The 25,143-nt window shown below is 42.0% G+C and overlaps 2 protein-coding genes and 1 long non-coding RNA gene across 3 annotated transcripts; 1 reads left to right on the top strand and 2 right to left on the bottom strand.

The window, feature by feature from the left end:
* Positions 1–717: 717 nt before the first annotated feature.
* LOC123040497 (uncharacterized) lies at positions 718–6,707 on the bottom strand. The gene is made up of 4 exons (XM_044463329.1): positions 6,566–6,707; positions 5,283–5,394; positions 4,881–5,024; positions 718–1,104 (listed from the first exon to the last, which is right to left on the bottom strand). The coding sequence occupies exons 2-4, from the start codon at positions 5,352–5,354 to the stop codon at positions 940–942; spliced, it is 381 nt and encodes a 126-aa protein (XP_044319264.1). The 5' UTR covers positions 5,355–5,394; positions 6,566–6,707; the 3' UTR covers positions 718–939.
* Positions 6,708–9,200: 2,493 nt separating this feature from the next.
* LOC123043528 (uncharacterized) lies at positions 9,201–13,378 on the top strand. Its single transcript, XR_006419285.1, has 3 exons — positions 9,201–9,424; positions 12,681–12,782; positions 13,211–13,378. It is a non-coding gene; the product is annotated as an uncharacterized lncRNA (long non-coding RNA).
* On the bottom strand, positions 9,995–11,759 carry LOC123043527 (disease resistance protein RGA2-like). The gene has a single exon (XM_044466008.1). It carries the CDS (start codon positions 11,753–11,755, stop codon positions 10,232–10,234), a length of 1,524 nt encoding a protein of 507 aa, XP_044321943.1. The 5' UTR covers positions 11,756–11,759; the 3' UTR covers positions 9,995–10,231.
* Positions 13,379–25,143: the final 11,765 nt, after the last annotated feature.

Genomic DNA, 25,143 nt, shown 5'->3' with positions numbered 1-25,143 from the left:
GTTGGCCAGGCCAACGCGGTGGCAGCAGCAGCAGCCTCACTCCGGCAAGGGAGTCAGAGAAGGGTCGCAGTCCTGAGTGGCAAAAATAAGCTTCGGCTCATTCCTGCAACCCGTGGCGCGGTGTGGCGGGGCGGGCGACGGAGGAGGAGGAGCGCGCGTGTACCACTCCTCTTCCCAAGATCCCAATGGCAAGTGGTAGAGCAGCCCTTATAAAGGGGTCTCAACTCTCCTCAACTAGCAAGGTGGGACTAAACTACCCACCACCTGCCATCTCATACATGGGCCTCAAAATTAACCAGGGATTAGTGTCTTATATGGGCCTAAGCCCATCCATAATCCATCAGTTTGTACCACCAGAAATTTTGGAGCACTGCGCACTTGGATCAGTGTTTTTTTTCCTAGAGAAAGGAAGGCATACATTCTTTGACCTTGCATGGTTGCAACTGTATTGCTTCAGATTGATCGCATAATTGTATCTCGATAGATTTCTAGAGTATAAATTGTATGGATTTTTTTTTTCAATTCTAAATAAAGTCCATTTGTGCGCCATCATTTTTCCGGCATGGTTTATGACCTTCTCAAGTATATATGGATAAGACTTCAAAAAAATAGCTCATAAATGTACTTCAAAACTTAGCAATCGCAACCAATAAATAACAAATTTCCTCGTTCATAAAATAAATAAGTAACATATTTATACGACAGGAGATTGTACAAACACAATATAATATCCCATGTCTCAAATGTAAATGATAGAGATGAGAAGACATACAACCTTCTCAAGTACCAGTAACACATAAAAAGGTTTTGGTGCTTAACTATAAGACACAATGGACTTGTAGTGCCACTCATTGTAATGAACACATCGAGTCTTTGAAACCTTTATTCTGTATGTATATAGGTTTTTGTAGATATAGCAAATAAATTGTTGCCAGTTGATTACTCCCGCGGTTCATCTTGGCTCCCTGCTGCACCTGGCTGGAGTGGTCCAGTTGCGCTAGTATCCGCTGGAACCTGGGGTGCTGTAGAGGAAAACCCAACATCCAATTCAGATTGTGCTTCAGCTTCTAGAATTGCAGCAGCATTACGAAATGAGCGTGCGAGCTGCAAAAAACAATACAAGTAAGTCTGATAGCTTGACCAGACATCTAGCAAGAATGATCAATATGACATGAGTAAAGCCTTGATGTTTGCAAAATTGTGGTATGCAATGTGAAGAAATCGAGGAAAAAATAATTAACAAAGCAGACCACATGCAACTAGATATTGATTCTTGAAACATGAATCAACTTTGGTGCATATACCCCAATGAATGATGTACAGTCGTTTTTTCTGTCTCAAATATTTTGGATTGTAAGAAATATGTACTTGCTATTTACGCTATGCACTTTATTAGGACCTGAAAGTTTGAAGATGCAGCCAAGTTTTTGTTGGAAATATGCCCTAGAGGCAATAATAAAAGTATTATTATTATATTTCCTTGTTCATGATAATTGTCTTTTATTCATGCTATAACTGTATTATCCGGAAATCATAATACACGTGTGAATACATAGACCACAATATGTCCCTAGTGAGCCTCTAGTTGACTAGCTCGTTGTGATCAACAGATAGTCATGGTTTCCTGGCTATGGACATTGGATGTCGTTGATAACGGGATCACATCATTAGGAGAATGATGTGATGGACAAGACCCAATCCTAAGACTAGCACAAAAGATCGTGTAGTTCATTTGCTAGAGCTTTGCCATTGTCAAGTATCTCTTCCTTCGACCATGAGAGCGTGTAACTCCTGGATACCGTAGGAGTGCTTTGGGTGTATCAAACGTCACAACGTAACTGGGTGACTATAAAGGTGCACTACAGGTATCTCCGAAAGTATCTATTGTTTTATGCGGATCGAGACTGGGATTTGTCACTCCGTGTAAACGGAGAGGTATCTCTGGGCCCACTCGGTAGGACATCATCATATGCGCAATGTGACCAAGGAGTTGATCACGGGATGATGTGTTACGGAACGAGTAAAGTGACTCGCCGGTAACGAGATTAAACAAGGTATTGGATACCGACGATCGAATCTCGGGCAAGTAACATACCGATAGACAAAGGGAATTGAATACGGGATTGATTAAGTCCTTGACATCGTGGTTCATCCAATGAGATCATCGTGGAACATGTGGGAGCCATCATGGGTATCCAGATCCCGCTGTTGGTTATTGACCGGAGAACGTCTCGGTCATGTCTACATGTCTCCCGAACCCGTAGGGTCTACACACTTAAGGTTCGATGACGCTAGGGTTATAAAGGAAGTTTGTATGTGGTTACCGAATGTTGTTCGGAGTCCCGGATGAGATCCCGGACGTCACGAGGAGTTCCGGAATGGTCCGGAGGTAAAGATTTATATATGGGAAGTCCTATTTTGGCCACCGGAAAATGTTCGGGATTTTTCGGTATTGTACCGGGAAGGTTCTAGAAGGTTCCGGAGTGGGGCCCACCTGCATGGGGGGACCCACATGGACGTGGGTAGTGGGGGCAAGGCCCCACACCCCTGGTCAAGGCGCACCAAGATCCCCCCTTAGAAGGAATAAGATCATATCCCGAAGGGATAAGACCAAGATCCCTAAAAAGGGGGATAACAATCGGTGGGGAAGGAAATAATGAGATTTCTTTCCTCCCACCTTGGCCAACGCCCCAATGGACTTGGAGGGCAAGAAACCAGCCCCTCCACCCCTATATATAGTGGGGAGGCGCATGGGAGCTACACACGAAGTTCTGGCGCAGCCCTCCCCCTCTCCCAAGTACTCCTCTTCTCCCGTGGTGCTTGGCGAAGCCCTGCAGGATTGCCACGCTCCTCCACCACCACCACGCCATTGTGCTGCTGCTGGATGGAGTCTTCCTCAACCTCTCCCTCTCTCCTTGCTGGATCAAGGCGTGGGATACGTCACCGGGCTGTACGTGTGTTGAATGCGGAGGTGTCGTGCGTTCGGCACTTGATCATCGGTGATTTGAATCACGACGAGTACGACTTCATCAACCCCGTTCACTTGAACGCTTCCGCTTAGCGATCTACAAGGGTATGTAGATGCACTCTCTTTCTTCTCGTTGCTGGTCTCTCCATAGATAGATCTTGGTGACACGTAGGAAAATTTTGAATTTCTGCTACGTTCCCCAACAGTTTTGTAGCCAATAGAACAAGCCATTAGATAGAGTGCATCTTAGCAGGAAATAAAGAACTGAATGTAGCTTGGATTGACCATGTTAATTAATTTGAAGAAAACCATATTTAGCAGCATGTTGGCAAATGGAGATGTGTCTCTCGCTAGATAAAAAAGGAATAGTTTGGGTAAAATTATCAAAACAAGCCAACATTGTAGTTCGGGGCACACACTAGTGGGCTTACAAAGCCCACTTGGATACACAAGATGTTATCTCCAAACCTCTTTTCGTTGATATCAAAATGTGATAGGCAATCCAATATGTTTCGGTAGCTAGAGAAGCCAAACCAACACGTGCTACCAATGTGAGTGACTAAGTGTAGAGCTATGACCATCCTAACATGAGTCAACGCACACCTACAACCGTTGAGTAGGCAATAGTCTAGTTCCTGAAAACACATAAATACAACATGCGCACACATACACATGCACACCATCACCCACATCATCACCACAAAGGGTCTATTGAATACCATAGTGCAAATTTTTAAGATTGACGAAATTACCATAGACGCCTCACTATCTATGAGAATGTCGTCTCCCACCGAAAGAAAATTCCCTCTTTAACGAGACACTGTATGTTAAACCTAGGGTTTAATCTCTGCTGAACCAGTGGTACAACCACCCGCATAACCATTCAACCACATATTAATTCTGTAGTCTAGTGTTTTTATGGTACACCTACACCATTAGGTAGTTGCATCTTTTATTTGACTTCCCCGGAAAACCCCATGGGGTAGGATAGTAAAAAGCTGGTTCTAGGGAAAGCTAGGATTTCACTTTTCCTATTGACAGAATACCTATGACAATGACTGGATGACATTAATAGACGATGAGAATTGATGGATGCATATCCCTAGTACTGTGTCAAATTTATCCTGTTTGCATTGTCATCTTTATAAATGATGGTGATGCTGGCTTGTCGATGACTCAAAATGTTCTATCTTTGTTTTCCACCCATTCAAAAAAATAGAATATGTTGTTTTCAATTGGTGAAACAAGACCAAGATTTTGCCTCTCGTTAAAAAAAATCCCTAACAAGGAATATCCAATTTCCTTCAATTTGACTCTGGTTTGAAAGTCACTTTCCCGTTATACAGGGTGCTACTTTTAGTAAGTGTTGACTATTTTTTAGCTATTTTCGGAAATACTACTGTACTCCTTGCCAAGAAATGTCTAATGTGCTACATGGTCACGTTATTGGGTCAACTAGGAAGAAAAATAAATTTCCTAATTTAACCATTTTGTGCAAAATAAACATTTCTTTAGATACACATTAAAATGAGTGGGACTACTTCATAAACCATCTACATGCTGACATGGGTGCAATTTGTTTGACTTGAACATGTAAATAGCACAAACTTTTGCATTGTATTTCAAATTCCATGTATCTACCGTCATCATATTCTACCATAAGAAATATATTCTCATGTCCCATGTGTCACGTTGGCGGATTTTCTTTCACAGATTTTTGTAATGTTTTTGTGTTATTACAATGCAAGAATTTTAGCCATTGTACGTTTAGCTATTTAATATGATAGAAATATTTATTCACTTCTCAATATTCTATATCTAGTAATAGTATTTTCTAGTCTTGATTTGGAAATAATGCACAATAGAAGTGCTATAGCATATCGTTGTATGTATTGGATCTACTTTGGCAAACCTCGACTTTCAGGCAGGCATTTTCAATCTTCAAGCAAGCAGCACATCGGTATGTCGTCAACTTCTCGCGCATTTTGTGGTTCTCAATCGCTAATATTTTGTTCTCAATCTCCGGGCGCTCATTCTGTTGCTTGATGGAGAGCTTCTGTGATGAATATCATTAACAGTAGTATACTGGTAGTCTTATATTTAACTATGATAATATGCTAAATATCAATATTTAGTTATTGCAATCAAGACTACATAACAAAAACAACATTGTGCCATGTCTAAAAATATAGTATACACTTGATAAGATTAAAGAGTTTTGCATGATAAAAAATCACATAAATGTTTGTTGGTGCCTAAAAGATTAAGACACACACATATAAATTTATATGGTTTTGTGTTGTGACTTTGGGACCTTAATCCGAGGACCCATCTTCATGACCAACAATTTCGCTCGTTTTGATGAAGATCTTGAGTTTCCATCCATTTAGTTGATATTCGTACCGATGAAATGCTCTCCAATATGACTGTAGAAACAATAAAGTGTATGTATTAAAACAATTAAGACCTTTGGAATAATATGATGTTTTATTATGTGAAAAGAAACAAATTGCCTCCTATATAAATATATACATGAATAACTATAAGTGTGTACACGAATATTTTAAGCCTCGCATGACTATACATATATGCGGATACATAAGGTCTATATGTGAACTTCGGACTTCCAATTAGTACTGAAAATTTATAGCATGTAAATAGAAGTTTCTTTTGTTTTCAGAGTGGTCTGAATATTATAACAAAAAATGAATATTTATTTTGAACAAAAAAGAAATCTATTATCAACCAGGACACAAATCATGGGAACAAATATGTTATATATTCCAAATTATTCTTAATTTTCCAAAAGTGAAAACTAAACTAACTAGGAAAAAGCAATGACAAGAAAGAGAGTACATTTCACGCAAAAAAATAACATGGATGGATTAGTTTATATGTAAAATACATAGTCTTACTTAGTGTTTTGTTGTTCTGATCCTTTACTGAACATGTGAGCATTTTCTCTATTGAACAAGAAAATATCTTCTACTTTTAGTCAATCAAGTTAAAAAAGATCTTCCACTTTACAAGAGGGAAAGTTTTGATTAACTGAGCCATTTTAAGATAATTTTTCTATAATCTAATAGAAAATTCTAAAACTTGTTCAAGTTCTTGTTCCAAACTTTCATGTGAAAAGAACTCCGACAACAAGGAAAGTGACACATGCTGAAATAAAAGATGAAATTCCAGTCGTCCTTTTTCTTCAGATTGACTATTTTTTCATCAATATTTCAACATAATAAAACTGAACAAATATAAGACAATTATGCACCGATGTATACTTGAAAACATAAAAGTAATAACCTACTTTGAGTACTTCTCAAACATGATTGGTTATCTACCATCAAGGACCCTATGACGTGCAAGACCAAGAAAAAAAATGGTCAAACACATATAGTATGTAGGGAAAGAAAATAAGTTCGGGAACCTCGCCAACAAAGACAAACAACAATCCTTTCTTTGGTGCGAGCATGTACCAAAAAAACAAGCTATAATTTTCAAAAATACAAAATACAAGAACTCGTAATTTCGAGTTATGCATAGTATGCCTAGAAAAATTCAAAGTAAGAATACCGTTTATAGCTATGAAAAGCATACCAGATAGTCTCCTTGCTCTGTGAGTCCTCTTAGATCATAGGGGTCGATGCTTCTTTCTTTGTGTGGGCAACAAAGTGGTGCTTTATAGAATGATCACATGAAGAAATATCAATTTTTGGTCAGTACAACATCCATGTCCGACATTTAAGTAGGATTGATGCCTAAAGATGTATGCCGCACTACAGATAGATATTTAGATAGATAGGTGCATTATTTGGAATAATAGGAAACTGTGGGTCAAATCCTGTCGACCGTCGTTTCTCAATGATATGGCATGACCTCACGAGTCATAGGATGCATAAGATCGTATGAAAGATAGAGTTGAACATATGCATGCATATCCTTTTCCCGACACACTTTCGGTGCACGTAAGAACATAGAAAGATAGAGTTGAAGATATACATATCCATTTTCTGACACACTTTTGGCGCATAGATAGATGGAGCACTACTTTAATAAGTAATATATAAAAATGTAGGTCTAACTTCCGCTCTTTAGTTCTAGTACCACCCACTGTACTCACCCAGTGATATGTAGCGTGGATGTTAGGGTGTGGGCTGCCAGTTTGTGCAAGTCTAGTACACGTAGTGTCACGTCTAGGTTGCCATGGATAGGTTCCTAGGAGGTTCCACAACTTTAGAGAATGATGTGCGAGGCTTCAATGTGTTGGCGGTAGGTCATGTAGGACCGATAGTATATCGACTAGAGGAAGCTGAATGGGATATTTAAAAATTCTTTTGAAACTTGAAAACTCTCGGTACAACACAACAGAAACTAAATCCAAGCACAAAAATATCTACAAAAGATTATCACACTAGAAGATAAAGTAGATAGAACAAAAAGATTAGACGAAGGGCTCTATGAAAGATATGATACCATCAAATTCTCTTAAGATTTTCCGGAGTTACAGATCTCTGGGAATCAATAAAATTGATTCAAGGGGTCATATTTCAACATCCAGAAAGGAGGAGGAGGAGGAGGAGGAGGGGCATCTTCCCCCTCTCCTCTGGCCGTGTTAGAATTCCTCTAGGGGCACTGCCATCATCGTCATTGTATTCACCGTCATCTCCACGATAATCTTCTTCCTTTGTATTGAGGCTTCTCCATCACAAAGCCTCTTAATACTTAGGCAAACATGATTGTGCTATGAATTACTTCCCCACTATTTATTTCATCTTTACCTCTGTGTTTGAGTAGTTATTTGTTTGACGGCATTGGCGAAATAGTATGAAGGTTGGTTGCAAATATATACATTACTCCCTCTATTTTCTTATACAAGGTCACTTCGTTTTCATGTCAAACTTTGACATATAACTTTGGTCAACAAAATATAGGTTATATGCCATAAAAAATATATCATCTGAAAGTTTTTTGAAATGTGCATGCAGTGGCATAACTCACATTTTGTTGGTACAATTAATGGTCAAAGTTAGACATAAAAATATGAAGTGTCCTTATATACAAAAATGGAGGTAGTAATTTCTATATCCCTTGTGGCTCTCGTATGAGTGCACACGTATATTAAGGGAACCCATATGTTTTCTAATGATTTATGATGAAGGATAAAGGGGATGCGTGAGTAATAGAAAGCATATGCCACTAGTACGAAGTTATAGCATTTGGAAGTATGCCTCCTCCCAATGCATCTTCTTCGTCTCCGATAACTTGGCCTCACTGGATCAATAGTTAAAACGAGCATTCAAAATATCGGTTACACGTTTCCCACTAATACAGAGTGTCGATTGATTCTATGAGGCTGGTCATAGTGGGAGTAACATAGGTAGTAACATAGATGTCACATAAGCAAAATTGGTGATGTGGCAAGTAGTTAATGAGGAGAGAGGCAAATAGAGTAACATAATATGTTACCATCATATAGCGGTTTCCAATGCATAATGAGTCTACAAAGTAATAAATAAAGGCAACTATGTTACCACACCTATGACACTACCCACTATGAAGGTAGTAACATAGACTAGTAACATATGTATGTTACTAGTCTAAGTTACTCTCCACTATGACCAGCCTGATCATATCGGTCAATATTTTAAGCGTAACCATGTTGAAGGCTGAACAACTATGAACCCGATATCAGTTATTTTATTAAAACATGGTGAAAACGAGTACTTGCTAATTATGAATGGCGGCTATACGATTAATTAATTTCCGTGTACATAGCAATGCGCCATACCACATCATCCAATGCACAAATCTGGCTTGATTGTTCAAAAGTCAAAAGGAAGGGAAAAAGATGTCCAATATGAACTAGGATCCACCTAAACTTCAGCTTCGAAGCCTGGGCCAACGGCCCGAGCCTACAGACATTTGGGCTAGGCTCAGGCTCACATTTCTCGTTCAAAGAACGAAAAAGCCCAAACTAGGTCATAATTGGCATTTTATTCGAATATTAGGTATGGTAATAGATTTATTTTTAATACCCCAAAAATATTAAGTTAAATACTAGTATTTTTTGAGTCTTAAGTTAAATACTAGTAGGAAAAACATTTGGGCTAGGCCGGTCCTGGCTCAACTTGGTATTTTTCAGACGTACATTGTTTAGCCCGGCCCGGGGTATGATCAGGTCAAGGTCCACCTAAAGCCCAGCCCAAAGGAAGGGAAAAAGGTCCAACTTCCTGCTGACTCTGCCTGCTACCTACTCATTCTATTGCTCACCGCCGGCGACGAATCCCGCGCGGCGCCGGCCGCCGGCTCGCACGCCCTCCAACCCGTGGCGCATGACCTCCCCGTACCATCCGCTGGCACTACTCGCTTGCACGGCCGGCCCTCCTCCCTGCCACCACAGTCCCCTTCGCCGGGCCCGGCGTTCTCGCCGCTGACATCGCCGCCCCTTTGCTCCAGGTACTGCACCTCGACCCCCCCCCCCCACCCCCCAAACCCCCCACCCCCCCCAGCCGAAACACATTCAATCTGCTCCAATAGAATGGCTATTACCGAGTAATAGCCAATCTAAGTAGTCCATGCAGTTCTTTCAGTAACAGGGATTCTCTGTTCATTATATTCAGATAAATTTGAAGTACTCACCCAATGTTCACTGTTTCTGTTTTGTTCATTATATTCAGACAACTTTCAGCCTTGACCCTGAAAGCACAATGTACTACTCCATGCCTAGTGACTGCACGATAACAGACAAATATGTTAACTTGGCAAGACTCCTAAAGGCTATGTAATAATATCTTGTAATTCGTAAGAGAAGGCAGTAACAAAGATGATGCGAGTCACAGATAGTGTGCTACTCAAATCAAATGTTCTCTCCCATGATATTTCGTAATGCAGCTCAGTTCATGGGATGATATACAAGAATGCAACAACTTAGTTTTTTCTTTATCATTACTTTCCCACCGCCCTGAGCTGCAGGTAGCGCTAATACTCTACTCCCAATCCAGATTAACTTTCTGATCTTTTCACCCAGCAAGAAAGAGAATCTGCCACGGAAAATATTAAAACATGTGTGACAGAGGAATTGAAACTTGTTGGCTTTCGCCCAAGGATCAGCCTCACACACACACATCAGAAACAGAGCAAATTTGGGGCAATTTTTTCTCTACCCTTTTCTTCAAGTCCAAGGATTATGCAGTGTAATAATATTTCCTAATTCGCAGGACAAGGCAGTAGCATACATGATGTGAGTCACAAACATTGTGTTACTCAAATGAAATGTTTTTCCTCCTCATGCACGCGCTTCTTGCTTCCTACTGTAAGTTGTGGCGATTGCATCTTACAGCTTATCGTGTAGTTGTAGTAGGGTGGTATGCGAGACCTCCATGCAAGAGCCTCAAATTCCCCTTGTGGTAGTGTGCCACCACGTCCTAAGATGATGTCGTGCACAGTGATCTTGGGGACTTCCTCACTGGAATCTAACTGATGATGTTTGCAAATCAAGAAATATTTACTGCTGCCCCCCAATCTCCAACAATACACCGGTGCATCTTCTCGGAAATGAAGGCATGAGTGCTGGTCAAACATAAGGAGATGTGCCTGTTTATATGCTCTCACACATTCAAGGGTTGTGCGCCAAAATCGAGCATTCAAGTTATCTCGCAGTATCCCAGCAATGAGATGCGTGCCTGTGAAACACCCTCTGAATCCCAAAGCGATCTCCATTGCCATCACTGCCAGTTTAGGCTGCTCATCAGGGTGTGTGCTTCCAAATGCAAGCGACTTGAAAAAATGCCAATAAGCTTCTTCAGGGAGATAGTCCATTCGAAGTGCTTCTGTTGTTCCCAGATTCACAATTTTATCTGATCGACTGGTGATTATGATTTTGCTCCCACCGCACGGTGTCATGCTGGTTGCCAAAGATTTCAACCTTCTCCATGTTCCTTCATTAATATCCTCAGCTATTTCAACAATAATCAGCAACCTGGTTTGAGAAGCAGAATTTTGATGTCTGACTAGACCATTAATATAGTTTCCTTTCAGGTCAACCACTCCTTCATCCTTGAGACTACCTTCTGGAAAGAACATGATCATCGAGAAGCCATCACGCACACTCTCATGCCTACAGACGTACTCGACAAGGGTGCTCTTCCCTACTCTTCTTGGACCAATGATCGGAAGTACAGCCAAGTCTGAAGTAGCACTGGGACAAAGCAAGAAATTCAGGACCCGCTCTCGTTCCGTTTGGCGACCAAACATGCAATTGTCCAATACCAAATATGTGCCATAAGGTTGGCGGAGGATCCGGGGATATGACTCCAAGAAGAAAATAAACTCCTTCATGCCAGCCATGTCGTCTTCAAGGGTATTAACCATCCGTTGCAGCTCTTCCCTCATGTTGCTGTTTGTGCCAAACAACAGCGCTTCTCTGTTGCTGCTGCTGCTGCCGGCGCGAGAGAAACAGAGCCGTTTGGCCGGACTAGTTTTACAGAGCGCAGATGATGAGTGGCTTACCTCCTCCTCATCGAGGGCGGCTTGGAATCTCAAGGAATCAAGAACGTAGCGGCCTCTGTACATTCCTTGCCTCAATATCTTGAGCTGACGGAGCATCCCCTGGTTGGTGACGTGCCGCGCCTCGGCCTCCTCGACGATGATGTCGATTCTCAGTAGGACACTCTGTAGCCTCTGTAGAATCTTGTTGATGTCAGGCTGCTGCTGGAAGTATTTGCTGGTCACGAACGATGCAGACCTGCTGATGAGGTCACCCACGATTGCAGAGACGAGGATATCCATTGATCGCGAAGCACCTTGGCTCAGAGCTGAAGTGGTGCAATGGAAGAGGGATAAAATTAGCCGCGAGTGATACTAGCTACCTGGGCAGGTGTTCTGGATGGAAGATTTCAAGGTTAACCATGGCAATTGGTGTGAGGCGCTGAGGCTACTGCTGGATATATATGTGTCAGTGATGGCCTGCTAATTTTTGAGCGAGTCTTGGGCTGCTATGTGGAATTAAGTCTGACTTTACTCTTTGCATATTTGTGCTAAAACAGCACTACTCCCTCCGTCCGGGTGTATAAGTCATTCGCGTAGTTCTAGGTCATCGATTTGAGGAATTAAATATGTGTTATATGTCATGAAAAGTATATCACTAGATTTCCACGCGGATGTAGTTTCTAAATATATATTTTTTGTCACATATAATACATATTTAGATATTTAAATTATCGACCTAGAACTACGCGAATGACTTATACACCGGGACGGAGGTAGTACTTTTGTTTCCTTCCTTTACTTTTATCTTATTTTATACCTGTGGGTAGACTTTTCTAACAAGAGTTGTGGTTTAGTCAAAAACCATAAATGAGACACGGAAAAAACCACGCCGTTTGTTGACCGGAGGGTTGAATTTTGGCCAAAGACTGAGAAATTGATGGCAAGATAGTCTACAAGGGATTTTGGTCTTTGGCTCCAGGAGTAGTTGAATTTGCTTTGCTTTTCTACTGTTCAGTGAGAGAAATACCGGCTGGTACCAGTTCTGCTTTTACCGCTGTTAGCAGTAATTATTTCTGCAACGACACTCATACTGCATTTAGCAGTAACTTGGTAACTAAACTGAGTTAACGACAACAGCATCAAACTCAGAGGACCGTCAATCCCAGCCGTTCATTCTTTCCTAGCAGTGACGCGCACCGGCTGTTAACTGAATATTTACCTTTAGTTTCAGGTGTCGATGTATTCAGAGTAGCCGGAACTCATCCTTCCCAGACCTCCGCGCTTGCTGCTGCTGCTGCTGGCCTTGCTGTCGTCCCCTGAGCTCCAGGTACTGCAGCTTTGTTCCCAACATTCAAGAAACAATGTGGTCAGCCCCTTATCCAATGCTTATCCAATGTGGACAGAGTAGTCATAATCCGTCTAATGCTAACTGCTGAACCCTTGTTATTGCACCGGACCGGACGAACAGGAACTGAGTAAAACCTAATGCTGAATCACTACCATGAGATTTCATTCCATAAACCTAATGCTCGGTACAGAAGCAACAAGAATTATAGTTTTGCATATTTTTATTTTTATCAAGGAGCATACTTGGAGAAAAAAGTTTATCAGATTATCTTATTTCATTCCATAAAGATGGGACTTGAGCTTTCATATATCAGTGTTGGAATTGCTTTTCTTCCATAATCTACTGTAGGGATTAATCAATCTGAACTAGCACAGTTGCCAATAATTAACATTCGTCTTCTCTAAAAGCTTGCAGGCGGTATGGTGTTACAGAAGAGTTGGATCTTTCGGTGCATCTCCATGGCCAATCTGAACCCTTGTTCTTTCAGTGCTCAGTTCTGAACCCTTGTTCTTTCAGTAAGTATATTATTAAAAGGCTGTTTGGAAAGAAGAGGATCATCGAGAAGTGATCGCGCACACCCTCATCCCGAGTTTAGATCCTGTGCTCCATCGATATATATCGGCCGACGACAAAACAAGAAAAGAAAGCGATGTACTTATCACGTACGTAAATACGTCTCTCCTCATTCTTTGATGAGAAAAAAAAGAGGCGACGCTACGCGTCCGTCGACCGATTTTCTGATTTTATCCGTCGCCTCGACGACCGTTGGATGCCCGACTTGATAGCCGCCCGATCTGATATCCACGCCCCGCATGCCCACTAGTTATTTCTCGCAACAACCGCTCTGTTGCAGAAACATTGGCACTCTTGCTCCCGGTCCCCGATAGATTTGCGCCCCGCACGGTTTCGCAACCAGAGCATTTCCTGCAACAATGCTCTTGTTGCAAGATTTGGTCTTCTCTGATTTCAACAATGATCTTGTTTCCTGAAGCTCCATCTAGCAAATCCCATCAACAATCTTCGCTCCATCTAGCAAATCCCATCAACAATCTTCGATTAGCTCTTGTTTCTGAAACACTAACTCTGTTCCATCCTAAATCATGAACACCTGCGTGAAAAAACAATAGCTCTGTTTCAGAAACAATAGCTCAGTTTCAGAAACAATAACTCAGTTTCAGAAACGGCTCAGGCGACTCCAGCGAGGCTGCGATGCACCGGCGGACCATTGGCGGAGCGGGAGGCGGGGCCGCCGTTGTGCTTCTCAACTGCGCTTGAAGCAACGATAGATGCAGAAGTAGAAGCGGCAGGCTGGGAGCACGTGGACCGGAGTTGCAGCAAGCATCAGCAGCCGTGGTAGACAGCTGATGGGGCGGGGTCTTTGGTTCAGTGTGGGGGCAGCGGGTACACGAGAGAGAGAGAGAGAGGAGAGGAAGAGATGAGGATGGAAATTCTCGGTGGAGAGGATGGATAAGGTTGGGACGTGGGGAGTGAGACAGGACCACCGGGGCACGTGGCGGACACCAAAGGCGGCTGATGGAGCGGTGGAAATCAGCCGGTTGAAAACAATCTTTTCCCAAAAAAAAGGGAGAGAAAAAACGTTACGATCGACCCGAGTAGAGCGCAAGAACGCTCCCGTACGTACGTCTCTCATCATTCTCATCTCAATCAATCAATCAAAGGAAAAGAAAAAGACTCTTCGACTAGACTCGACTCCATGCAGCTAGCATTAATCGAATCGCCCAAACATTAAACTCACTCCCCTCGAAAACAGCAACAAAAAAGACCCATCAATCGATCAATCAATCAAATCGACTACTCCTTCCTTTCCGTTCGTTTGTAAATACGAACTGCCTTTTTAGATATTTCAATACAAACTACGTACACAAATGTATATAAACATATTTTAAAGCGTAAATTTACCCATTTTGCTCCGTACGTAGTTGTTCGCATCAGAATATCTAAAAAAACCTATAAATATTTAGATTGGGATTGGCCAATAACCAAGACAATTTAATCATGGCCACCTTAGATAGAGTTTTCAGTGGCACATTTGTGCCTTTGGCTCTAGCGGCCCTTTCTTGTCGGTCTCTAATGATTTCTGCAAGTTCATCATCATCAGCTTCATCGTCAGATGGCACTTGGAAGGCAACATGTTTCTTCTTCGGACTTGGCCGAGGACCTCGACCAGCCGTGACCTTTGTCTTCAGCAGAGTGGGGCCTGATGAAGATTTTGGTGCAGCTGAGGAACTCACTGAGGCACCAGAGGCAATAGAGATGCATGTAGTCCTTTGGCACGTGGCCAGATGTACAGGTGTTGAGGACTTTGCCGGAGCAGCTGAGGACTTTGGAGGAGGAGCTGAGGATTTTGGAGGAGCAGGAGCAGCATGAGGGACTGGCCGTGAGGGCTTTGAAGATTCTGGCCTTGAGGGCATTGCTGAGGAACTTGGCCGTGAGGGCATAGTTGGTGAAGCACTTGGCTTGTGAGCGGGCTTCTTTGCCATTGATTTTCTTGGCCTGACAGAGGCCTCAGTGGCAGCAGCAGCAACAGAGTCTTCATTGAATTTCTTCACTGTTTCTTTGGCTTGTCTCGCCAACTTAGCTTGGCGTTTGGCCCATTCTTTAGGAAAATTCTCACCACGCTTGATGCTGGTGGGGTCAGCTTCTTGGCCAGGTGCCAATGGAGCTCATGGGCATGGAGGATTAAGTGCGAATTTCTTCATGTACTTCGGAGTCACATATCTATACTCCCTCCATTCTCTTGCCCATCTCCGTTCAATCCTTTGTATGCGCACCTTGCACTGAGTTTTGCTTTCTTTTCCAAACTCGACCTCATCAGGTGTGCAATAGTCAGTATAGAGGTCCTCAGGGATTTCAAAAGCAGTCATGACCTCAGGCTTCTTTCCTGCTTTCTGTGGCTTCTTACCATCAGCCATATTCTTCAGATGAGGAATTTGAACAATCGAATTTTCTGAAGAAGTATGCAACTTTTCTTCAAGGAACGCTGCGGATGAGTTAAGTTGATGAGAACCTAGTGATTCAGCAACGGACATGAGTACCTGTGAACAGAGTATAGTTGCGAGGAATTTGGAGAGGTCATATGCGTTCTTAGAAGGTTTTTCAAAAAGAACAAGTTTGAGGAATTTGACCAGATGAGCCTTGAAGAATTTCACTAAGCGTTCTTTGTCTTAGGTTCCAGAGTTGTATAGATCAAAGATCCACACAATTGAGGAATCTTGAAAAAAACGATGCTTAGAGAAACGAATCAAGAACAGATGACTAGTGAGGTGTTTTGCGTGTGAGGATTTGCAGAATAAAACACCTTTGAAGATTTTTTTTGTGAAATTTCGAATCAAAAGAGGGCAGTAAAAGTAACTTTTAATTACCCTAGATGAAGAACATGACGAACTGAGAAGTAGAACAGTGAAGTTCGTCGGTGTAGATCTTCCACGCCCTAACTTGGCGGAGGAAGACAGCTACGGCGGCGGCGGAGTGAAGATTTCCGCGGTCGGTGCAAGTACGACGGCGACGAGGTCGAGGCAGTGAAGCTCTTCCTCACCGGCGACGATGGAGTAGCGGCGGCGCTAGGGTTTGAGAAGCTCGAGCGAGAGAGAGAGCGGTCGAGTGGAGTAAAGGAAGTGAGGAAGGGGAGAGGGGGTATTTATAGTCGTAGTGAAAAACTGTTCGCTCGAAGATTTAGGACGAACGTGTCCCTGACCCTTCTCATTCGCTTGACATATGTCACCCACGTACTGAGAAGTGGAGATCGTGTTAGATCGTGGGTGAATAGATTAGTCTATCCTGGGATACGGAACGGTTTGAGCGGTAAAACCGAAAATTTGGATAAGATAAGCTTTAAATTCCGTTCACAAATTCTTCAGCTGACAAGGACACAGTGAAGATTTTGAACGAGTTTCAAATAGAACGCACATGAAGAATTTGTGAATAGATTGGGTTAAGTGTAGCATAGAGGGGAAAGGGTCCGATCACATTCACTTAGCAAAAAATGCAACTTGAAGAAATAGCCATAAGTGAATGCTGTATAGGACATAAACTCATATATATATATATATATATATATATATATATATATATATATATATATATATATATATATATATATATATATATATATATATATATATAGCCAATGAAGAAAAACATCGGAACCAGTGAAGATTTTGCAAAGTTGAAGAATTTGAAAAACTGAAGAATTTTGAACACTGAGGAATTTCAAAAATGAAAATTTTCAACTTTGGTGGTGGCGTGACCCACCGTATAAGAATGATGATTTCAGACACCGCGTACAATTGTCGTAGGGTTCTGAGAATCAAATTCTTCATTAATTTCTTCACACTTAGAGTGTTATTCTTCATTGATTGAAGAAAAACGTTTCTTCATGTGTTGCACATCTAAGTCATCAATTTTGCATAAGTGTCAGGATGTGTGTCCTTTTCAAAGAACATTCAAAGATTCTAAGATATTTAGCTCACACCGCAAATTGCTAAATCTCTTCTCATCCAAGGGCTTTGTGAAGATATTGGCTAGCTGTTCTTCAGTCTTCACGTGCTCGATGGAGATGTCGCCCTTCAACACATGATCACGAAGAAAATGACGACGAATCTGAATGTGCTTTGTCTTCGAGTGCTGAACTGGGTTGTGAGCAATCTTGATGGCACTCTCATTATCACAGAGGAGAGGCACATTCTTCACGTTGATGTCGTAGTCCTTGAGGGTTTGCTTCATCCATAACAGTTGAGCACAGCAAGAACCAGCAGCAATGTATCCAGCCTCTGCAGTAGACAGTGATATGCAGTTCTGTTTCTTCGAGGACCAACAGACCAAGGACCATCCGAGGAAATGACAAGTACCAGATGTTGACTTGCGGTCCACATGATCACCAGCATAGTCAGAGTCAGAATATCCAATGAGATCAAAAGTAGAGCCCTTGGGGTACCATAATCCTAGTGTTGGTGTGTGAGCTAGATATCGAAGAATATGCTTCACAGCCTTATGGTGTGATTCCTTCGGTGCAGCTTGAAATCGGGCACACATGCAAACACTAAGCATTATATCTGGCCTAGATGCACATAAGTACAATAACGAACCAATCATGGAGCGGTATACCTTGTGATCGAAGTCAATACCATTTTCATCAGTGCATAGATGGCCATTTGTGGGCATAGGAATTTTGACGCCTTTACAATCTTGCATGCCGAATTTCCTCAGAACTTCCTTGAGGTATTTCTCCTGAGATATGAATATGCCATTGTGCTGTTGACGAATTTGAAGACCTAAGAAGAATTTCAACTCTCCCATCATAGACATTTGATATTCTTCACTCATCATATAGGCAAATTCATCACTATAACGTTGGTCAGTACAGCCAAAGATAATATCATCAACGTATATTTGGCACACAAATAGTTCACCATCATAAGATTTAGTAAAGAGAGTAGGGTCGAGTGAACCGGGTGTGAAGCCATTCTTCATGAAGAATTCCTTCAAAGTGTCATACCACGCCCGAGGGGCCTGCTTGAGGCCATACAGGGCCTTGTTGAGTCTGAAGACTTTGTCAGGATTCTTTGGATCTTCAAAACCTGGGGGTTGAGCAACATATACTTCTTCCTCAAGCTTACCATTGAGGAATGCACTTTTCACATCCATTTGTTGTAAGATAATATTATGATGGTTAGCATAAGCAAGTAATATGCGAATAGCCTCAAGTCTAGCAACAGGTGCAAAAGTTTCATCGAAATCAATTCCTTCAACCCGTGTGTAGCCTTGAGCTACAAGTCGTGCCTTATTCCTCACCACAAGGCCATTTTCATCTTGCTTGTTGCGGTAGATCCACTTTGTGTCGATGATATTATGTTTGCGAGGATCTGGACGTTTGACCAGTTCCCAGACATTGTTGAGCTCGAACTGATGTAATTCTTCTTGCATGGCCTGAATCCACTCAGGCTCCAGAAATGCTTCATCTACCTTAGTGGGCTCTGTAATAGAGACAAAAGCATAGTGCCCACAAAAGTTAGATAAATGTGAAGCTTTTGAGCGTGTGAGAGGACCTGGCGCTCGAATGTCATCGATGATCTTTTCCACTTGCACTTCTTTTGCAATGCGAGGATGAGCTGGTTGTCGTTGAGGAATTTGATCAGCATTTTCTTCAGCACCATTTTCTTCAGCATTTTCATCAGGTGTACCAGCTCGATTTTCTTCATGTTCTGGAATGAATTCTTCAGTAGATTCTTCGGTAGGAATAACATCCTAAGTAGCCTTGAATTTGATAGAATCCTCATGTGCTGGTTCATCTATTACAGAAGGTAGGTGCTTTCTTTGCGAGCCATTAGTTTCATCGAACCGCACATCTACAGTTTCAACAACCTTGTGAAGAACGTTGTTGAAGACTCTATAGGTGTGCGAGTCCTTTCCGTAACCAAGCATAAAACCTTCATGTGCTTTCGGTGCAAATTTAGCATTGTGATGAGGATCTCTAATCCAACATTTAGCACCGAAGACTTTGAAATAACTCACATTGGGTTTCTTGTCAGTGAGGAGTTCATAGGCAGTCTTCTTGAAGAATTTGTGAAGATATACCCGATTGATGATGTGGCACGCAGTATCAATTGCATCAATCCAAAAACGACGAGGCGTTTTGTATTCATCAAGCATAGTGCGAGCCATTTCAGCAAGGGTTCTGTTCTTGCGCTCCACAACGCCATTCTGCCGAGGAGTATAAGGAGCAGATAACTCATAAGTAATACCAAGTTCATCAAGATAGCCATCAAGACTGGAATTCTTGAACTCGGTCCCATTGTCAGTTCTGATGTGCTTGATCTTCACACCAAAGTTTGTTGAAGCCCTCGAGGAAAATCATTTGAAGATTTCCTGCACTTCATGTTTGTAAGTGACAATGTGTACCCATGTGTAACGAGAATAGTCATCAACAATAACAAAGCCATATAGAGATGCATCATTTGAAACAACAGAATAATGATTAGGACCAAAGAGATCCATGTGAAGCAATTCAAATGGACGAGTAGTGGTCATGATAGTCTTCGCTGGATGCTTGGCCTTTGTCATCTTTCCTGCTTCACAAGCTCCGCATAAGTGATCCTTGAGGAATTTGACATTTTCAATGCCAATGACATGCTTCTTCTTTGCAAGCGTGTTCAGATTCCTCATGCCAGCGTGACCACGTCGTCGATGCCATAGCCAGCCTTCTGAAGCTTTTGCAAATAAGCACACGGCTGGTTGTGGTCCTATAGAGAAATCAACAATATACAGATCTCCTCTCCTAAAGCCTTCGAAGACTTTGGAATGGCCAGCTTCCATGATCACAACACAACAATATCTTCCAAAGACAACAACCATATCGAGATCACAAAGCATTGAGACAGACATGAGGTTGTATCCTAAGGACTCGACAAGCATGACTTTGTCCATGTGTCAATCCTTTGAGATCGAAACCTTACCTAGACCCAATACCTGACTTTTGCCTTTGTCAGCGAAGATGATATGCTTCAGATGTGATGGTGATAAAGGAGCATCCATCAATAGATTCTTGTCACCAGTCATGTGATTTGTACATCCACTATCGAGAACCCACTCGTTTGCTTTGGGCTGATCATCCTGCAGATGAATTAGTGCATCTTACGAACTCATATACTTCATCAGTGAAGAATATGACATCAAATTCATCAATTCAATTTCATCAAGCAATAGCACAGATAAGCAGTGTGAGGACGTGTGAAATGAAAGTTCATTTCATCATGATTCGCCTGCGTCCTTTCAGGCAATTTTTGTCAGGCCCCCAGCAAATTCATCAGACGTTAAAGCACGTTTGGAGACCTGACCCTGCAGAAGAAATTAGTTCTTTTTCTTCACCACCCACATCTGAAGGGGTGGCAAAGAGTTCATCACTCTGCGAGCACCATATGAGAATGGTGGCATAGAAGCCAATCCATTGCGTTTCACATAAGAGGGGTTAGGGTATGCATATGAATAAGCAGAGGAATTCTTCGAGGACTTATGAACATAATGATTTGAAGAATAATGCGCATATTCATAGCCCTTAGCTCTACCCTGCGAAACAGAAGGGTTAGCACGATGATGTTCATATGAGGACTTTGATCCATTTGAGGAATTTGATCCATGTGAAGAATTAGGTCCATATGAAGAATTGGATCTAGGGCTCCTGTTCTTCACTGGTGGTGTCATGAGGACATTCACCTGAAGACTTTCAACATAACTTTTGGGAACCCAGATTTTCTTCATAGGGGAACCGTTCCTGCAGTTAGTGCCAACATATCTAGCAAATACTTCACCATTCTGATTTTTGAACAGTTTATAGTTGGAGTCAAATGACTCATCAGAAGAATGAGGAGATTCACATGTAAAGCCAGATAAGTTAGATGGATCAACTGGAGGTCCCTTTTGCAGCAACCCATGAGGTTTTGGGGTACTGCTCAGGCTTCCAATATGTTCCATCAGCATTGAGTTTCCTTTCAAAGGCAATACCCTCTTTCCTAGGGTTTCTGTTGAGGATCTGCTTTTTGAGCACATCACAAAGAGTCTGATGCCCTTTGAGGCTTTTGTACATGCCTGTCATATACAATTCCTTCAGCCCTGCATCATCAGATTCATCCTCACTAGATTCAAAGGAGGGGTATTTTGTTACCTTGGCACCTTTTTCCATGAAGCAATAGGTGGGAGCGTAGTCATCATTATCTTCATTAGCGTTGTTGGTGTTACCGTTTTCTTCAAAGTTGAAGATAGACTTGCTGACAAATGCGGTAGCAAGAGCTAGACTTGCCACACCTGACTCAGATTCCTCGGATGCCTCCTCTTCCTCATGTTCTTCAGATTCAGCTTCAGAGTCCATTTCCTTGCCAATGAATGCCTGAGCCTTCTTGGAGCTGCTCTTCTTGTGAGATGAAGACTTTGAGGATTTTGATGATGAAGACTTTGAAGATTTCTTCTTCTTCTTGGCATCATCAGAACTGTAATCCTTGTATTTCTTCTTCTTTAATTCCTTGTCCCACTGAGGACAATCTTGAATGTAGTGACCAGGCTTCTTGCATTTGTGGCATAGCCTTCTCTTATAGTCACTTGATGAGGAGTCACTGCTTCTTGAGGATTTTCCAAAGCGACCACGTCTTGAGAACTTATGGAACTTCTTCACGAGCAGTGCTAGCTCCTGGATTAATTCTTCAGGATCACCAAGGCTACTACGAGAGTCTTCACATTCAGATTCAGACACAGCCTTGGCCTTCAGGGCACGTGTTTTGCCATAGTTTGAACCATAGAGATCTCTCTTTTCAGCAAGCTGGAACTCATGAGTATTTAGCCTCTCGAGGATATCAGCGGGATCCAATGACTTGTAGTCAGCACGCTCTTGTATCATCAGTGCCAGAGTATCAAATGAAGAATCTAGCAATCTCAACAATTTCTTCACCACCTCATTGTCGGTGATGTCAGTGGCGCCAAGTGCTTGAAGCTCATTTGAGATGTCAGTGAGGCGATCGAAGGTTTGCTGAACATTTTCATTGTCGAGTCTTTTGAAGCGGTTGAAGAGATTGCGAAGAACGTCAACACGAGAGTCATGTTGAGTTGAGATTCCTTCGTTTACTTTGGAGAGCCTATCCCAGATAAGCTTAGCAGTTTCCAAAGCACTCACTCTACCATACTGCCCTTTACTCAGATGACCACATATGATATTCTTCGCTTGAGAATCGAGTTGCTTGAATCTCTTCACATCAGCAGCATTCAGGGAAGGTGTGACTGAGGGAACAACATTTTTCACAACGTACCAGAGATCGTTGTCAATTGCTTCAAGATGCATTCGCATCTTATTCTTCCAGTAGGGATAGTCCGTGCCATCGAAGGTAGGACACCCAACGGAGACCTTGATCATACCTGCAGTCGACATAACTAGAACTCCAGGTGGTTAAACCAAAATCACACAGAACAAGGGAGTACCTTGCTCTGATACCAATTAAAAGTGCGTTATATCGACTAGAGGGGGGGTGAATAGGCAATTTTTATGAATTCTTCACTGAGGAATTTGCCGGTGAGGAAATTCCTTAGCGAAGAACTACTAGCAGCGGAATAAGTACTCAGAAATAAGCATAACAGGATACAGACATAGTCATCATGATGAAATGAAGACAAGCACAAAGTACAGGAAGCGTAAACACATGATAACACAAGATGAAGACAAACAGACTGAAGAAATTGAACTGAGGAAATTGAGAAAGTCTTCAGTCAAAGTCTTCAAACACAGATATGAATAATCACTCAACACAGTAATGAGGAAATGAAAGAGTTGAGGAAATAGAACCAGTAAGGTTGATGAAGACGATGATTTGGTAGACCAGTTCCAACAGCTATCTCAGTTGTACGTCTGGTTGGAGCTGCTGAGTATTTAAACTCGAGGACACACAGTCCCGGACACCCAGTCGCTGAGCACGCAGCTCAGGACACCAAGTCCTCACCGTATTCTCCTTGAACTAAGGTCACACAGACCTCGTCCAATCACTCGTGGTAAGTCTTCAGGCGACTTCCAAACCTTCACAGACTCGGTCACTCGGCGATCCACAATTCCTCTTGGATGCTCTAGACCATGACGCCTAACCGTCTGGAAGAAGCACAGTCTTTAAAGGTAACAAGCGTCGGATCCACGCAGGATCAATCTCTTCAGTGATGCTCAATCACTTTGGAGTTTGTAGGTGTTTGGGTTTGGGTTTTTCCTCACTCGATGATTTTTGCTCAAAGTCCTCGGAGGATGGGTTGCTCTCAATTGACAAGTGTCAGTTTCTCTTGGAGCAGCCAACCAGCTAGTGGTTGTAGGGGGCGGCTATTTATAGCCTAGGGAGCAGCCCGACATGATAAGACATAAATGCCCTTGTCTGATATGACCGTTAGGTGGATAAGATATTTTGGGACAGCTGGCGCGCAGCACAGCAACGGTCGGAAATTTGACTGTCAAATTCCTCAGGGCTATCATGTTCCTCACTGTGTAGGCAATCCGCACTAGCGAATTCCTAACTCCTCAGTCAGAACAAATTCCTCAGCGACCAGAAGAACTTCGTCTCTGTCACTGAAGAAATTGACTGAACTGTATGAGATTTCCAAAGGCTTCACTCGAAGGGTTTGATAGGTGTAGGATTTTGAGTTGAGCATCACATGGAAATTTTTCCTTAGTATTTCCTCGACCCCCTTTAACAGTACGGTGTTTCCTATGACTCAAGAAAGAGAAAAACAAAACTATAAAAACGAAAGTCTTCAAGCTTCATATTCCTCGCATGAATATCAAGTCTTCACGGATACACCAATTTCTTCACTTTTCAAAGTCTTCATGAAAGTCTTCAGGAATACCAAAATCTTCAGTCGAATATATTCATTTTTAGGGGTCGACTTTCTCTGTAAATATCAAACTCCTCATAGACTTATAGACCTGTGTACACTCACAAACGCATTAGTCCCTTAACCTATAAGTCTTCAATACACCAAAATCACTAAGGGGCACTAGATGCACTTACAATAATAGAGGCTAGCAAAGTGGAAAGGTGAGTGTGCGTATATCCATGGACTCACATTAGTCATAAAGAACTCATATACTTATTGCAAAAATCTACTTAGCCCTCGAAGCAAAGTACTACTACGCATGCCCCTAGAGGGATAGATTGGTAGGAAAAGACCATCGCTCGTCCCCGACTGCCACTCATAAGGAAGACAATCAAAGAGTACTTCATGCAATAAATTTGTCACACAACTTTTACCACACGTGCATGCTACGGGACTTGCTAACTTCAACACAAGTATTTCTCAATTTCATAATTACCCACTAGCATGACTCTAACATTACTACCTTTATATCTCAAAACAATTATCAAGCATCAAATTGATCCTAGTGTTTAATGCACTTTCTATGATATTTTTATTATAACCAACTTGGATGCCTACCATTCTAGGACCAATTTTATAACCATAGCAAATACCATGCTGTTCTAAAAGACTCTCAAAATAATATAAGTGGAGCATGAGAGATCAACAATTTCTTCAAAATTAGGCCGCCGTCATGCTCTAAAAGATATAAGTGAAGCACTAGAGCAAAAATTATCTAGCTCAAAAGATATAAGTGAAGCACATAGAGTTATTCTAATAAATTTCAATCAAGTGGGCTTCTCCCAAAAGGTGTGTACAGCAAGGATGATTGTGGTAAACTAAAAAGCAAAGACTAATAACATACAAGATGCTCCAAGCAAAACACATATCATGTGGCAAATAAAAATATAGCTCCAAGTAAAGTTACCAATGAATGAAGAGGAAAGAGGGGATG

Source organism: Triticum aestivum, chromosome 2B (genome assembly GCF_018294505.1).
Source record: "Triticum aestivum cultivar Chinese Spring chromosome 2B, IWGSC CS RefSeq v2.1, whole genome shotgun sequence".
In the NCBI taxonomy this organism is placed as follows: domain Eukaryota; kingdom Viridiplantae; phylum Streptophyta; class Magnoliopsida; order Poales; family Poaceae; genus Triticum; species Triticum aestivum.
This window is presented reverse-complemented; position numbering and strand designations above follow the sequence as displayed.